This window comes from Lissotriton helveticus, chromosome 11 (genome assembly GCF_964261635.1).
Source record: "Lissotriton helveticus chromosome 11, aLisHel1.1, whole genome shotgun sequence".
NCBI lineage: Eukaryota > Metazoa > Chordata > Amphibia > Caudata > Salamandridae > Lissotriton > Lissotriton helveticus.
Window position 1 is genome coordinate 1,073,738,527 of NC_136072.1, and position 16,858 is coordinate 1,073,755,384.

Here is a 16,858-nt window from a genome sequence, read left to right on the forward strand (position 1 = left end):
AGTTCTTAAAATTAGGCCCAGGCTGAAGTTGAATTAAGCCAGCCTAATTTGACCTATTTTGTTAATTTTGCGTCATACTTGTTACACAAAATTTCAAAATTAGGCCAGTCACCTAATTACGCTGCTATTCTTAGTATAGCGACAGAGGGCGGCAAAAACACAAGCCACCAGATGCAAGCAGCCGTTTGCAGTAATTGAGTTTGTCACTCTAAATTACAGATTTGCAATTAGGCATCATTTTGCTTAATTTTCCCAAAATGTTGCATAATTACGCGAAAGCAAACTATACAAATTTGCACACCTTAAAACGGATTTCTCAGTCATTAAAGTGCCAGTGAAATAAAATAGGTGCATGTAGATATTCCTCAGCTAACATGCATACACGTCTATTTTTAATTATTTTACCTCTCCAATCAAAAGCACAACTTAACCCTTCCTTCGCAATTACTCAGAAAAATTACTCCTTCAAATTCAAAAAATGGGGAAGTACTAAAACACTTTCCTTCATATAAAACACTATATTGGCACTCATCAGATTTTTTTTCATTTACTTGTACCGAGTCCCCAAAAGTTTCTAGAAATCAGACCACATATCACCTTCCATCCGTGCCTGAATGCAGCCAGGCAGGACTTTATCATTGTTGCATACTTTTCCTTGCTGCATACAGGGGTGAAATCCATTTGGAATTGGCAGCAACCCCAAAAAAAGCTTTTGTTAATTGTATTGTAATTTTACTTATATAGCGCTTACTAACCCTGACGAGGCGTCAAAGTGCTTATTCGGAGAGTAGCACGCTACTCCGGAACTCAAAGGATTAGTGGTGAATTAGTGTACTGAAATATGAAACTGATTTGCACGGTGGATATGTTAGTCAGTTATTTGGATTGAGAAGGATAGGGGAGGGACAGAAGAGGGATTGAATGCTCTCCGCCTTGAGTTGGGAATATCAGTGGTCGGTAGTAATGTCTTCACAGTACGTGCTGAAACATTAGGTCATGCAGTATAAGATTAAGATTAAGCGCAGTACATACGCGCGGGAACAAAATTGGCAGTACTGGCTCTATTCGGTATTTGAGCATCCCTAGCTTTTGTTACTGGAGTCCCTGTCAATAATAACAATACAGTCTCTGGGGCAGAAGCTACATTATAGGAGTGTTTGGGCCAGTAACATTTGTCACATTTGTCTAATACGTTTTGGAAATGATCCCCCAATGTGTCAGCATTTGAATGGAGATGAAATGAAGCCAGCCATTGAAGCTCTAGACCCCATTGGACAAAAGGCCCCCAAAATTGTCTTGCATTTTTATTTCATGGTAACTACAATAGGTCACTCCATGCTTTTCCCGGGACTGTACTGTTTCCGGCAAACTAGGATTTTATCATCTTTCCCTGCTGCTTGAAAACTAGCCTTTCTTGCCCCTCTGAGTCAAGACACTTTTGCTTACAAAACTTATCATCAAACTACCTACAGGGTGACAAGACCCATTCCAAAGAGTGGTGGTCATGTGTGGTGACTAGTCACTTCCAGATTTCGAAGACCATACCCTTTATACCGAAGTATCTGGAATCAAAGGTGTTCCTACTACTTAAGTGGCTGCAAGAGTTGTGGTCACATCCTGACCCAAATTCAACTCTCATTATTGAGAACCAGGTTGCTATATTATGAAGGGAAAGGCAACAGGTGCAGCTAAGTGGGTGGAGATTAAAGGTGACTAGTGACTCATGAGGACAACATTTATCAAATTGGGTCATAGACTGCATCCTGTCTTTGTCCTCTGATTCTGAGCTCCCTCCGGATATATTACATCTGCATGTTGACATTAAACTTCAGTGAAGAAACAAAGGGAGTATTCAGCTCCCATATTTAGACAGGCACCAAACACAGGATTAAGATTTAAATGGAGGGTTGGCAGTCAATTTATAAGTCTGATGCTCCATAAACAGATCTGTGGGTTAAATGCTCAGCAAGAAGTAGATAATCGCTTTTTTAGACCATAAATGACCTGGTACCTTCAGGACTTGGACATAATTGCCTGAAGACCCATTCTGCACTGAACCAGATTACAAGTTACTAGTTGTTCCCCTGAACCCCTGAAAGGAATCCTTCCTTTGATAAGCTGTGGAATGATTTCCGCTGACCAAGTAGATGAAGGGCCCATCAGTTAAGGTACATTGGTTTCATCTGTGGAAGGCTCATGCTGGGACAATTAGAGCATTTCTACAATACAAAATGATAATGGCCTTCAAAAAGGATTAAAGAGTTGGTGGATGGATGCCCAAGTAGGTAGCTGGCTGCAAAAACATTTAGGAAAAAGACACAGAGGGGATAGAGCTTTACATTGATCTGATTGTCCCAAAGGAACACTATTTCTGTACTTTTATATCCAATTTAGAATAAGTACAGGGCGAATAAACGTCTAAGATGGCATTCTAAACAGTACAACAAACTGTGTTTTGTGGTTGGAAGAACAATACACTGATGCTGTATTGTACAGTAAATAGCAAGAGCACTTTGTTACCAAACAAGCCACTCCTTGCTCTATTTAGTACTTACTGGTCTCATCTACATGCTCTGCCTAAAAAAGGACATGAAGATAAAACCTCAAGCACCAACTACAGTAGGCTGCTAAGCCTTAAGCTTCTGTGTAAGAGATAAAAAGCTATTGCCAGCACCGCTGCCTGTCCTCCACCCTCCAAAAAGTCCTACTGACAACAGCAACATACATAGTGCAGTCATTGTCAAGATTCACTTGAACAACATTTCTAGCTTTTTAGGTCTCGGCTAGACAATGCATGTGCGGTCTCAAAGAGACGTGTTGTTTCCGGTCTGTGGGCTTACAGGTCTGTGGGCTTACAGGTCGCCTATCTCCTACCATTGGTAAACTTTCCTTTACTTTGATGCCATTAGTCATGGCATGTGGGCGTCATGCACTCTTCTTGTGTTTAGCCCTCCCATAGTGCATGAACCAAGTACATGCCTTCTTACACTGCTTCCGGTTTTCGGAGCAATTTTTATCTTTGTACTCAAGTACTCCATATGAGTACTTGGGTTTTCAGGCTGTCTCCCTTGTACACAATCACACATACCACTACAACGCATGTGGGTGTATGTACATAAAACTAAAGCATTTATTGAAAAGATGTTAAAACACAATCAGCACTTTCTGTTTTTTTGCACAAGCCGATGGTATTGGAGCGCTGCTCCATCTTGCCCCAGTGCAAACACGAGCCAATCGTATTGGACTGAAATTCACTGAGCGCTATGAAGAGGCCAGCGCAGGCCACCTCAAAGGGCTTTTGTGTTAGGAGGGAGGAGTACAATAAAATCCACAAGGGGGGGGGGGCTAAGAGACTCGGCGTTGGCTCAATAGCTTGTGATTCTGGGCTTTCGGTCACTTTCAGACATACTGAACAGCAGATGTGCTGGTAGACAACATGGTTAAACGACATTCACATTGCCAAGGCCAATAGATCGGGCATTGCTGAGATCTATTGGCGTTGCCAATGCTTGTCGTTTTAGATCTCATCTATGAGAAAAATATAGGTATCTCATGAATAATATCATCACTTTCGAGGACTGCCATCTTAAAGGCCATCTTTATTTCAACGTCTTTCCCTCGCAGCTGCTTTACAAACCCATGACTGATAGTGCTTAAAAACCTACATCTTACGCTGGCTGTGTCTATAACTGGGAAAAGATGCAGACGTTGCAAATCTTGAGCCATTTCATGAACTTCTCCACAATGACTGCAACACACCATGTAAATTCCTAATCCCTCCTTTTCTCCTGTGAAGTGGGCATCTTCCTGCAAGCAACAATAGTCTCAGGTGTTCATTTCCTCGTCACCATGCCCTTGCCACAACTTGCTTTGATTACAACAGACCGCGAGCTGTGCTGGAGGAAGTAGGACTCCGAGTCCAACGGGTGTTCTTAAAAGTGCTACTATTCATATATACCATTTTTTCTTGCAGCAAATGACAAGCCTTTGGCATAACGCTGCAGCTCACAAATAACTTTTGTTATAACTACTGGCTGTGGCTATTGCTCCTTTATCGAAACAGACACACTTGTTGGCTGTCAGTGTAGATACACTGCCGTAGAGTCTTAAAGTGAACTGAGAAATGCAAAGGTGAGTTTTGGTTGGGCCTATCTTGGCTCATCAATTTTACATACCCTGCACACACTGTTCCCCATTCCTTAATGATTTTATCCGGTGAGTTCCTAAAGGGCTAATCAAAGAAAGACAATAAGAAGAAGCTGATCTCTGGTAAGAGGCTAGAGTCCATCGGCTGGGACTTGTGAAGGTGTGAGTGATACGTTACTGCTTCGCTCTCTTCCATGTCCAGCATTTAAGAAACAATTTCCAAGTACAGTCGACTTGGAAACATTTACAGTATGGGATCAAGACAGGCTTAAATCAAACAGCTAGTAAAGAAGAGTGTAGAAAAAACTGTCTGCCCTTGAACCAGATACCAAAGATTTAAACAGAAATAAGGATGTCTTTGCAATATGACAGAACACAAATTTCCTTCATATAGCTGTATTTGGGAAAAACCATATCCTGTCTTTGTTCTGGGTAAAGAAACATGGAATCCCTGCCAGAACAAAATACCTTGGATATTGATGCAAGAAAGAATGCAACAAGCGCCAGCACACGTGGAAGGTGCATCTATGAGCAACTTCGTACATCTAGAGAAGAAACAGTGTATTCTACCCTGCCCCAGGAGACCTCAAGCTTCAATAAGAGTAATTAAGAGTACCAATTAATAAATCATGACTCGATCAGTTAAGCATTAATGCCTGTTCTCTCTAGAGCAGTGGCTCTTAACCTGTGGACTTAGTACACCGGGGGGTCCGCGGCTGTTGACCAAAATTAAATAATATTAAAATGAATAAATTAAAAGTAAATCCAATTAAAGAAGCAAAATTGGAAATTGGAAAGCTTTTTCTATATTTAATTGTGAATCAAACTACTTTAATATTTGAGAATTTGTTTGCTGTATATTTGTTTTTGTAGGTATTCTTTTGGGGTTCAAACCACAGAACTTGATTACACCATGGGTCCCCAACTTCTAATAAGGACTCAGTGGACGCCACGGGATTCAAATAATTATGTAGTCGGGGTCCACAGAAGCCAAAAGGTTAAGAACGGCTGCTCTAGAGGTTTACACGTACTTTAAAATCAGTCTGTATTTAACTCTTTCCCTTTGCAGAAGCAATGGATAGTAAGTAGATTGTTTCAAACATACAGGAAGCTACTGGGCATGAGACTTTGCATGTGTAAAACAGAGTTCAGATATGTTGTGAATGCTTAAGGTGAAAAAAATGTGTAGATCCATTATAGAGTCTTAACTCGACTGACAAGGAAAAGGGCTGGACTGGACTATATGTATGTTCTGCCGTAGTCGGCAAATTCTTATTTGCAGATATTAATTTCAAATGTCTTTCAACAATTGTAGGGAAAATGTTTGCAACACTCAAGCAGGAAAACTAGTGGGTCTATATGTTGCACTAGAGGCTAATTTCGCGCAACCTAAGAAATTGACATGGGTTGTGCCCACTGGATACATTATTCCACTCCACCAGAGGAAGTTCGAAAAACTAGGCTAGCAAAACGTTGCAGAAGCCAAGCCTGGCAAACCAAGAACTGCTCCTGAAGCAGACCGCAGACAACCATTATCATGGTCAGTAGACTATGATCCGCCAACAATTCTGCCACAACAGGATTCGAGCCCTGTGAATGGCATACCACGCGCATCATGCTATTTTTTCTTATTTGGACCAAATATAACATTCACATGTAGTTTTTGTTGAATGCAACTCAAAAAAGCACTTATGTTAAATAAGCAATAGCGCTATGATCAAATGAAAATATGCACTCAATGTCTGCAAGTAGGCGTGTTAAATTCAACCCAGGGCCCACTCTGCGTCTCTCATCAAGCCTTTAGGAAGAGTGAGATGTTCTCCCAAAACATCCACCACTTTGAGACAGAATGCTATAAAAATGGTGAAATACAGTACGCCAGGGCTCAAATTCAGAGTTGTAGACTTGCCACATACGAATCACCTCCACTCCTCACCATCCCTCACTAATGCACCCTGGGAACAACCTTCAGGAGAACTCAACACCACCTCTTTGGGCAGGTTGCCCTAGTGCCACCTGACTGCTGCCATTTTTACCTCTGTGCCCGTGAATTTTCCCCTTTATGACTCCTTGCTCATAATGAGGCATCTAAACAACAGTAAATAGACAGATGTATGGTTGATTGAAGTTACCAGATTGAACTTGAGGCGCAGCATAAAGAGCTTCAAAATCTGGGTATTAAAAAAGGCTCTTACAGGAGACTCTATCGTTCTTCTAAACCCGTCTTCACAGGCAGGCGCTACCTTCTACTAGAAGCAATCCTAGATAAGTGTCAAAGCTAACAGCCTGGCCCTCTTTGGATACTTTTGTGTGAGTAACTCACAAGGTAATGAGGGTTTATGAGCTTTCATAGTAGGAGACCTTTGAAAACGGTAGGTAGCCAGTTTAGTATTTTTATCTATTTTACTTTACAAAGTTTTATATAGCTTAAACTTGACCCGAATCGGGTATCAGAGCGATTTACATAGCACCAGTTGCATTACATGAGGACACATTAATTTTTTGTTAGGCACAGTTAGATTCAGTGATTTGCCCAGAATCACAGGATGTTCAGCATCATCGAACTCAGTTCCCCAGATTCAAGGGCGACCGCCCTAGCCGTAAGGCCAACTCCTCTCCTCTTAAATTCTCTCTCCCTGCCAGGGCGCATTTCCAAACAGCAAACCTTAAAATTATTCTGATAGTTTTCCAGTTTCCTGTATACAATATTTATGGAATTCTGCAGGGCTTGGTGGGAATTCAGGGAGGTATAAATGTCATTTGGTTGTTCATCTTGTTGATCAGCACTTGTACAGTGCACAATCTGCGTTAATTACTTAACTGCAGCATCTTTCAATAGTCGATGGTATGACTTTCCAAATGTTAACGACAGCCCAGATGCATTTACATCTATGTGAAGCCTGTTTTTAAATGCTAGCAGAAGACCATAGGTTATGACAGCCAGCAAGACCTGTTGTGCCTGCCCTCTGGGTATAGTAGAAAGAAAGTGTATCAACATAGCAGCCGAACACAAATTTACCAAGCAGAATTCTTTCAATAGACTATCATATAGGTAGCAAAATCCCCTCCAAATGCAATATAAGCCATGGGAAAAAAAAAATGAGCGCAATGTCTAGAGCATTCAGATCTCATTTAGCGAACTGCACACAAAGCGACAACCGAGCGTCAGTTCCAAAGCCCTTACACCCGTGACCCTGGCTACAACCCCTAATGGCATTCACAAGACTGGCAAAGCACGAATTGGCAAAAAAAAAGGAGAATGAATAAGAAAAATGCAGAGCGGATCTCTTATTTTAAAAAAATAAAAGTTAATTAAAGAGTAAATTCACAAATGATTAAAAAAAAATCAGAAAGCTGAAAAAGCCAATCACCAGAACGTGCAATCTAAAAAAAAAAAAAAAAAACTGAAAAAATGTAGGCCAGACACTACCAGTCCCCCAATGTCTTACCATCACTAGTGGAGTCGGTATTTAGCGAGGTTCTTTCTCGCTTCCCATTATCGCAAGTAATTTGACGCATGATAATCGCGTCTATGAAGTTGGCCGCTGTCATGGTGGTCTTACCGAGTGATCGGAGCTCCAGTTCCTGCATGGAAAAGGATTTACTTTGATTCTTTTCCCTATTGTGCTGCTCAATGGCCGAAGCTGCAGTCTGTTCCAGGGGCTGGTGAGGCTGTTTTTTCCCCTGTGCGCTGCTATACTGATGTGTAGAGCTTGGCCCAGAGGGTGGCAGGGGCCTGGAATCGATGGGCTTTGAGGGCGATGGCGAAGACTGTTCTACATTCGCCCCGCTTGGCAGCTTTGAGCTGAACATGTTGTTCTCAGTCCTAGTCCGCTCTGCTTTGGTTTCACGCCCTCTTGATGGCTCCTTCTGCAAAATGGCTGGCTCAAGTATAGGGGGGTGACTGTCAGCTGGGCCCATCGTTCGATGCAAGGCTGAAGAGAACCCAGATGATCTAACCGGTGATGTGGTTGAGACAGAAGACCTTAAATAACAAAAAGAAACAAGAGGATATGTTATAGCTTGGAAAACTCTCAACTCGAGGATTCACAAAACACCTTAAAGGGGAATATTTTGTTCTTCCCAGTCTCCCTGATCACAGCTCCTCCCTAAGTTTATTATTTAGCCTAAAAGAAGATTTGTACTCATAAAAATGTGAAGGGTGGGCCAACTTTGTGTAAAACTCCACTGGCCCGACGTAACAGCTGGTCCTACGTAATGAAGTTTCACATTCCAACATGGCAGCTTGCCACAATGCCTAAAGAAGCTCTATTATTTATATCCTTCTCTGGTGTTACAAAATCAAAACAGCGGTCCAGGAGTAACTCTACAATTGTGATCCTGGTCATACAAGAACTGGCTTTGTAAACTTTTGTTAGTAGCCATAATTTCTGAAAAATGATCATATGCATGTGGAACCTTAAAGCAAAGAGTTCCAGAAAATTGCTACACTGCAAAGACATTAACACTGAATTATATTTTTGTTTTATTTATTCATTAAAAAGTTCCATGAAGTTCTTGGTGAATCCTTTTGGTTACTTCAGACCACCTGAGAGAAGGTTGAATGGATACACAGAGGGATAGGGTGGGGAGTTTAGAATCCAGATAGAAGGGCAGTTAACCAGGTCTGACAACCTTAGTAGACAGCTCTTGTTCTGTGTTGTGCTCTGTTGTATAAAAGTACAAACACTTCTGTCTTCAAACGCTTCCTGCACCAAATGTAGTTCATTTGGTATCTCAAGTTCACAATGAGAGCATTCCTGACCTGTGGTTTGGACCTCTGGTCTCAGTTATCTTTCTCCATTTTCTCCGCTCAAATAATTGTGGAGTGATCGGATGGGCAGACAGTGAGTGAAGGGCTGTTACTGGTGCATTGTGAGGGGCCAGTTTCTGCAGGTATAGGAAGCAAGTTTTAATCAAGTCATCAACAGGGAGCGAGTAGAATGTATAAAGGCAGGCCTGGCACAAGGCCACAGGAGATGATTTTCTTGAAGGTGCAAGGATTGGGCTGCTACTGTGGTTGATGTGGAGAAGTGGGAGGATTTTTTTGTAAGGCGAGACAACTGAAAGTTACACCATATACTATATGTTGACTTAGGGACAAAAAGAGAGGTCAGATATGGACATGCAGTAGGATTTGCAAACATTTTCTCAAGGGACAAACATCGACTCACTCTTGAGGTTGGCATTTGCCCCATGGTGATTGCTATTGTCTGTCTCTTTTTTTAAACTTTTTTTTTACAGGGCATGCCCCACCCCTGTGTCTTTGTTCCCATTCCAACTCTACTGACAGGCATTTCACAACTTAAAACTGCAGCACTGTTTCATCAGGCAATGCAGTGCAGGTGGCTAAATGTCCACTGGCAATAACGACGCGGCACAAAGTCCGCAAAGCAAGTAGTAGAATGTGCACCTTCCCCTAAGAGCACTATTCGATCTCTGCTGGTAAGCAACAAAGTATAAAATATGGATATCTACCGCAAGACGGATGGAGTGCTGCTCTCACTGGAGGTCATGATGTTTTTCATGCCCGTATTGTGAAGTACGCTTGGCCGCTGCTGGATGTTTTCATGCTGCGTGCGAGGAGAAGCTGGGGTGGGTTGATGGCTGTGCGATTGTGAGGACATACGGCCACTACTTTGCTCTGTACCTGAAAAATACAAGAAGATGGAGAAAACAACCCACAGTTTGAGACTTCCAGTAGTGAGGGCACATGTGGCCCACGGATCTCTGATATTGGATCCAATGTAAAGCAAGGCTTGAGTACAGGTCTTCAGATGACACAAAACACTTCCAGCAATTTGATCACCTGGACTTTTGCTGTGCTTACCTGGCCTCCATATCGGAGCATGCTCAACATTAGATGCCGTCGGGGTGTTTTTATCCCTTTCGCGTTCCCTCTCGCGATCCCTTTCTCGATCTCTTTCTCGATCTCGCTCATAAACCGATGCTCCAGATTGTTTGGAAACATGTGTGGGGCCTGCTGGGATGGAAGAGGAACTGGATCAACATTCCGGAGTCATACAACAGTGCCGGCAGAGCAAATCAGACATTGTCATTCCCTCTTCCCAGGAGCATTACTATTATTACATTTACAGTACAGGAAACCCAACAAAAAAAAAAAGCATATGTTTTAAAGCCTACCAAAACATAAAGCAGTGCTGACAATAGTACACCTTAAGGAGAAAGCTGGCACAAAATCAGGCATGTTGCCAAGGCAAATTACTGTGTTTTGGGTGACTCTGGTGATTGTTTTGAAGGACTTTAACCCCTTCTGTGCTTCCTCGCTGGTGCTGCGAACGGCCAACAGCCGACGCGGCCCCGCCCCCTTCGCGGAACACCCGCACTGCGGCGAAATAACGGCCGCGGTAAACGGGATAAAAATGATGTCCTACATTTCTTGAGGACAAAAGAGCAGCAACGTGTTCAAGGGCAAACATAAGGCAGTCTTGGTGAGCAAAGTACTTCTGCAGGAGATGTCAAATGTTGATCCAGGAAGGACTCCAAGAAGGGCATATCTGTGCCACATTTTCAAGATATCCATAAGGAAACAATTTACATTCCGTTAATCTATAGAGTAATCCTTTCATAGTCTGTGGTTACCTTGTAATGTGATCTAGGTACAGTCTTCATGAAACAATGGTTATCCTGACAGTATATTTAGATTTAGGTGTTAGAAGTCCAGCTCCACCTTGTGTGCTTAACTGAGTGGGTAATTACAGTGCTTAATTTGTAATATGTGCCAGGGACCTCGGCAGGTGGCCACTGCAGCTTTAACCACTCACTGCCCCTGCCAGTACTGCCAACTACAATACCTACGTAACTATTAACCATAACACTTCGCAAGTGTGCTAATTCAGCCTATTTCAGGTACCCAAAGCTACAAGAATGGCTTGGGCAGCAGGAATTGTTTTTCATTTATATTGAATTTATATACAGCTTTTGTTCACCTCTAAATTACATAAACAGCCCCGCCATGAGGCACATTGTCATAAGTGCTGGTGTTCACAATTTACTGCCAGTGCTGAGCACCAGAAACCACCAGCTCAAATTAAGCACTAATTATCTTTACTTCTCATTGCCTTTGATCCTCAAATGTTGGTTGGGAGAAGCTGGGAGTTTTCCTAAGTCATAATATAGATTTAATCGTATAAAAATTGTAAAACACATGCCTCGACACATCATTCATTTTCCATCATATAACTATTTTCTGTAAATCTAAAGATCTATCGGATACTGACCGATTGTGTACTGCAGGAGCACTCCCAATTACCTTTTTGTGTCAATACACAATATGCAAACCCTATGTACTAATTGCTGGGCCTAGGTAATCAGATCATTAGAGAAGTAACATGGGTCTTTCTGAAGGGTTTGCTAACAGGATGGTGAATCCATACCCATTTAATGTGGTGCGCTTCATCATCAGGTTGCTCCTTATTAGTGACGCAAGTTTGAATTCTAGCACATAGGTTCAAGTGTCCTCAACCAAATTGGTACCACTAAGTAATATGGCAATAACATTTTCTACCACTGTTCAGAGAGGAATGGATTCCTTTATTAAGTTTTGTGACTTCTACAATACAAAAGAACTGTGAATATTATAAATCCACGAATATCTGGTTCTTAGGACTTCTTGTATAGCTCTCGCAGTTCAGGGCTTTGAGGGGTTGCCCAGAAATAGCGTCAGCGGACTCACTTTAGTCAAGGTTTTAACAATAAATAAACTATATACATAGGCACAGTGGGCTTTTGGTCTGCCATTTTCATTCATTAGTCGGTCTATTAAGGTGTCATTTAGATTAAGCTTGTGCCACCGTAGCATCCCGTATCGGGTAATCGCTCATCTAATTTCACCCATTGGCTCACCTGCACTGCTAGTAGCAACATTTTGCCTGATCACATTTCCAAGCCATCAGAAGAGGAGTGCAGTTCAGTGCTGGATCTGGGGTGTGTAGGCTGCTGAGACATTCCTTTATTTTTATATTTTTGCATATTGCATAGGTTAAGAAAATAGGAAATTTAAAAATGGCACGCTTGCCAATGTTTTACTTTCTAACCTACGTGAACATTAGTACATTTTGAACACCTAAAAAACGTAGTTCTAGAAAGTTTATGTTAAAAGTTGGCTTACAGGAGGAAAAACAATGAAAAAATATATATACTGAGAGAAATTTCTTGCAGATGTGTTCCTGGGAAAACATTATCTTGCTTAAAAAAAGTATTCTTAAGTGGAAATTTTATTGCGCAAAATGGAGCAAGGTAGCTTTCTTGTAGAAGCCAAGTGCAGCCAAGTGGGTAAAACTCAACAAACTTGGCAAGCCTGGTAAGTTGTGCCAACTTCATGGTGAGTTCAAAAATGTACCAGCGTCCAATTCATATTTGACACAGTTTAGAAAGAAAATGTCTAAATCCAAGATAAAATCAATTTCTTGAACTCTGGCGTTCTGATACTGCTGCATGACTTACCTGGGGAGAGGGGAGAGCTGCTGTGTCTGCTGCTGAAGGTCTGGGGTGCTGCAGGCATGTATGCCGCCATCCGGTCCAAGGACGCCGGGGATCCTCCTGGGCCTTGGGGGACAAGTACGGGTAAATGGGGTACTTGGGCCAAATCAATTATTCCTGAAGAGCAAACCAGATTAACTTGTTAGAAAATAAAAGCAATTGCAGCCCATCAAGCACAACAAGAACAAAGATCTGGCACTCTACAAGCAGGCCACACCAGCTGCAAAATACAAGCCACAAGAAAGGTCCAAATATAGGCTATGAAACAATCTACCTGAACAAAAATGAGAAATACGTTGCTCGTTTCGGACTCAAGTAAAAATTAATAGGATTGGTACCATGGCCAAGGACCAAGGATGTTGCTTTATTGTGAAAACTAATAGGTTGTGTTTATTACAAACCTTTAATGAGAGCGCAGAAAAAGGAGATGCAGGCTAAGTCTCTGGTTCTTTTTGTCACTCGTGGTTTCTTTCAGGCTGGAGAGTTCCAGAATAGGATTCTTGCTCTGTATACCGCTACATTACAATGTCTAACCTGAGGTGCCTATGGTAGTTCTCTAGAACGTACTATTGCTCTGAGGTACTTTGCAACGTGTAAACAAGAGGGACCCTGATACGACTGCCCAGTGGCAATAATGCACTGGGTAAACACCAGTATTGCACAGTGTGGCATTACAACATTATTCCAAGTTCTGGATCGGAGAATGGGTTTTAACAAAGTAGGTAAGGCCTGGTGAAATTTACCTTACACCAGCCTAATTTCGCCACATTCACTGCGAAATGATGGCACGGTACAGCACGAATGATCAGAATGCAAGTTTGTAGCTTTTTTGGGAGCAATTTTGTTTGTGTGAAATGAGTCCTCTTTGGACACATTTCGCGCTAATATATATCACTAAGAACAGATTTGCATTTCAAATATTGTTACATAATTTTTCTGAAATTTAGCATTATTACAGTAACACAAATCATGCAAATTTTGCACACTAATACATGAAGAATTGATGAGGCAGTATTTCTTTGCATGAATTTCACCAGGCTTTATTTGGCGAAAATCTCGGGGGGTGGTGGGGGGGGGGGGGGGGGGGGACTTCACAGTGGAAAAAGAACACGCCTAGTCCAGAGGGACAGCAGAAGCTTTATAAGCCACAGGAATATGTGGCAGGCATGTATGGTTACAAGGTATGTGTGCTGAAGCTCTGGAAAGAGGGGAGGAGACGGATGGTGTGTAGATGGGGAGGCTGCAAGTGAAGAGAGTGCGGGTGACTGGAGTTGTATGTATAGTCTTGTATTTGAAGGTTTACAAAGAAATGACCCGAAATCTAGTAGAAAGTTATATAGAACATTAATTCCTGAGTAGCATATACTCACCCCATGCTGTACAATTCCAGAATGGGGCACTTTAGATTGGCTAGAGAAAAGCAGTTTCTGGCAGGCAAGCTTTGCCAATCCCAGCCACCACTGCCTCAAAGAGATCACACGATGCATGAAGCAGTGCTTCGAGTGTATCAAGCAGGGAAGACCTTAAAATCCATACACTGCTGGCACACAGATAAGATGGGCGATATAGGGGCTTCCTACCTTACAACAAAGTAGGGTATGAAGAACTGGACACACACATAAAAATATGACGGAGGGCGTACCATGATGGACTTTTCTGAAACAGGGCCTGTTTTATGCACCTGTCGCTATTTCTCCGAAGTAGTGTTTATTTTTATGGGGAAAGAGTGCCTCTTTCTGAGCTGTGGAGTCTTAAAATAAAGCAGTAACTCCGAGGAGTCTCAGGTTTAGTAAATTCTCTTTATGCCCTGCAGATGCATATTACAGGCACTCTGCGCTGCGCCAGAAAAGGCCATTGTGATGCGGCCCCTGGTATTTTCCTGCATACTGAGATATAACAAAATGAAACCTCTTGCCTCTGTAGTTATAATCATTGCCATTTACCTATCTGTTTATACAAAGTCATTCACTCATGTTCATTCATGCATTCAAGAGTCACCTAGCATCCAGATGTCAATCATGCGAAGTAGAAGAAGGCTAAACGTATAGGCTGAGACACAGGATATATAGGCTGTCCTGTTTTCAGTTTCTATTTTTGGTAAATTCTGGTGGGGTTTTTTCAGTGTTTTCAATATCTTCAAAAACAGTTGTTATCAGTGGTTACACATTTTCACGCCACTAAAAACAACAGAAAAAGTGTTTTTCCGGTGTTTATGGAACGTTTTGCTTTTATCATTGCTTGCTTTCTGCACTGAAAGAACATGGTATATAGTCAGTGTACGTATAGTGTATATGAGGTCCAAAGAGATTTTTGCAAATTTATCTTATTGTAGTACACCATACAATACTTCTTCAGTGAGTCTTTGGTCATGTGCGCTTGCGCTTTCCTTCCCATGTAAACTTCTGTGAAAAGGCCCTCTCAGCATTCATAGCCCCTTGGGCTGAGAACCGTCAGCTAAGGGGCACATTTGGAATGACTCTTTCTTTGATGCCACATAAAGCACAAAATGATAAATATTTGCATTTTAGTTCCTGGGCATAAGAAAACAGTGCACCAGAATGGACTAAAAAGTCAATAACATTCCTCATTAACTCTGAAGATTGTAAAGATGCTTTCAGCATACCATCTAACAAGTGGCAAGGATCTCCTACAGGGAATCACTTCAGCTCGGGTATCAATTTTGACAGGTCATCACACAAATGTTTTATATACGTAGCTGAATCACTACAAATACAAACAATATCACTCCAATCTTTTTTGCACTTGGAAAGAACCTTTTTTGCTGAGCATAATAAGTGACAATGCGTTCCATGTTTTCCAAAAGTCTGGTGTCACGTTTTCAACACTATCCCGGATGCTTGGTGATATATATACTTGTCACTATACCTTGCATTGAATGTTTAAAGCCTGAGGTGTTGGCAATTCACCTACTATCAATACCGACCCACTAGAAACTATGGTCTGATGTATTAAGGGTTTTTACCCATTCTCTGTGGGTAAATGTGATGACACATATTAGGAAAGGTTTTTATGAAACTAGCCATTTTACCTATCAGTGAAAGAATCAAATGCAGCCAAAATATCAAATGTGAGTTTGATATGTCCTGATTCTCTACGGTTTATAAAATAATTAAACTATACCTAAAACGTGAAACTAAACCCTGCATCTTTAGACCAAAGGCCATAAAACTGAAAAAAATAAAAGGAAGAAGAAACAATGGGGCATATTATCAAGGGGCTTTATCTCCGCTTTTTTGGCTTTAAAAGCCAAGAAAGCGGAGATAAAATGATCTCCCTATTACCAAGCTGTCGCTAACACCAGTTAATAGGAGATAGTGACCATCCTGGGCCCCGCTTTGCATGTCAGTGATATTTATCACTAATGACATGCAAAGTGGGCGTGCCAAGATGTTAGCGACTGAAAAGAGTCGCTAACATCGCTATCTCCTATTACCAACTTTTGGAGATATTCGCGCTAAGCGCGAATATCTCCAAAAGCTTACACTTGCCCAGGAGCAGTTCTTGGCCATGTTATCCAATGGGAGGTGGATAACATGGCTAAGAGCATTTGCTCGATAATGCATGAATATCGCTGACTTTTCAGCGATATTCATGCATTGCGGCCGTTTTTTATCGCATTTGCGATAAACCTTGCTAATAGCAAGGTTTATCTGCGATAAAAATCGCCAATTTGCGGCGATAATTTTTGTCTCTAAATAAGTTAGAGACAAAAATTATCTCTATTGGTTGGTAATATGCCCCAATATTTTAGTGGCATCCCTAAAGAACAAAACTCAAGCAGAATAATGTTAGCCAGTCTTTCTTACTGCTAGCTTGTATAACGAAGTTACATTTTATTGACCCCTTCAGTAAGAACAAAATGACTCCTTCACTTTCTTTTTCCTTTCTTTGAATGGCATTTAGTTTATGGTTGTGCAGGTGTTTTTTCAGTGTTTATATGTTTTCACCGGTGACGGCTATTTTTCTATCAGTGGGGTTTTATCAGTTATTATAGGTTTAAACCTAAAACCCCACAGCCTAAGGATATACTATTCCTGCAACCGTTCCATACTCCGCCCCTCAGATCATGTATCCATCCCTCTATTCATCCTCGCACCCACCTATCAATCATGCAATGCAGAGGACTGCTAACAGAAGGAGGTGTGGGAGCTTCTTCCCAGCCTTCCACGGGTAAAGGGTCTTAATGTGT

General features: G+C 41.7%; 1 protein-coding gene across 18 annotated transcripts in view; it reads right to left on the minus strand.

Annotated features, from left to right (window-relative positions):
• The window catches only part of NCOR2 (nuclear receptor corepressor 2), a 1,388,857-nt gene that overhangs the window by 60,053 nt on the left and 1,311,946 nt on the right, over nucleotides 1–16,858 (minus strand). For 8 of the 18 annotated variants that reach the window (XM_078667632.1, XM_078667634.1, XM_078667641.1 and 5 more), the window contains 4 exons: nucleotides 12,613–12,765; nucleotides 9,977–10,129; nucleotides 9,625–9,796; nucleotides 7,596–8,131 (listed from right to left, as the gene is read on the minus strand). In XM_078667632.1, coding sequence (XP_078523758.1) covers nucleotides 7,596–8,131; nucleotides 9,625–9,796; nucleotides 9,977–10,129; nucleotides 12,613–12,765 — 1,014 coding nt within the window. The remainder of the gene's footprint in view (nucleotides 1–7,595; nucleotides 8,132–9,624; nucleotides 9,797–9,976; nucleotides 10,130–12,612; nucleotides 12,766–16,858) is intronic. The other 10 variants (XM_078667637.1, XM_078667643.1, XM_078667639.1 and 7 more) reach the window with 3 other exon arrangements.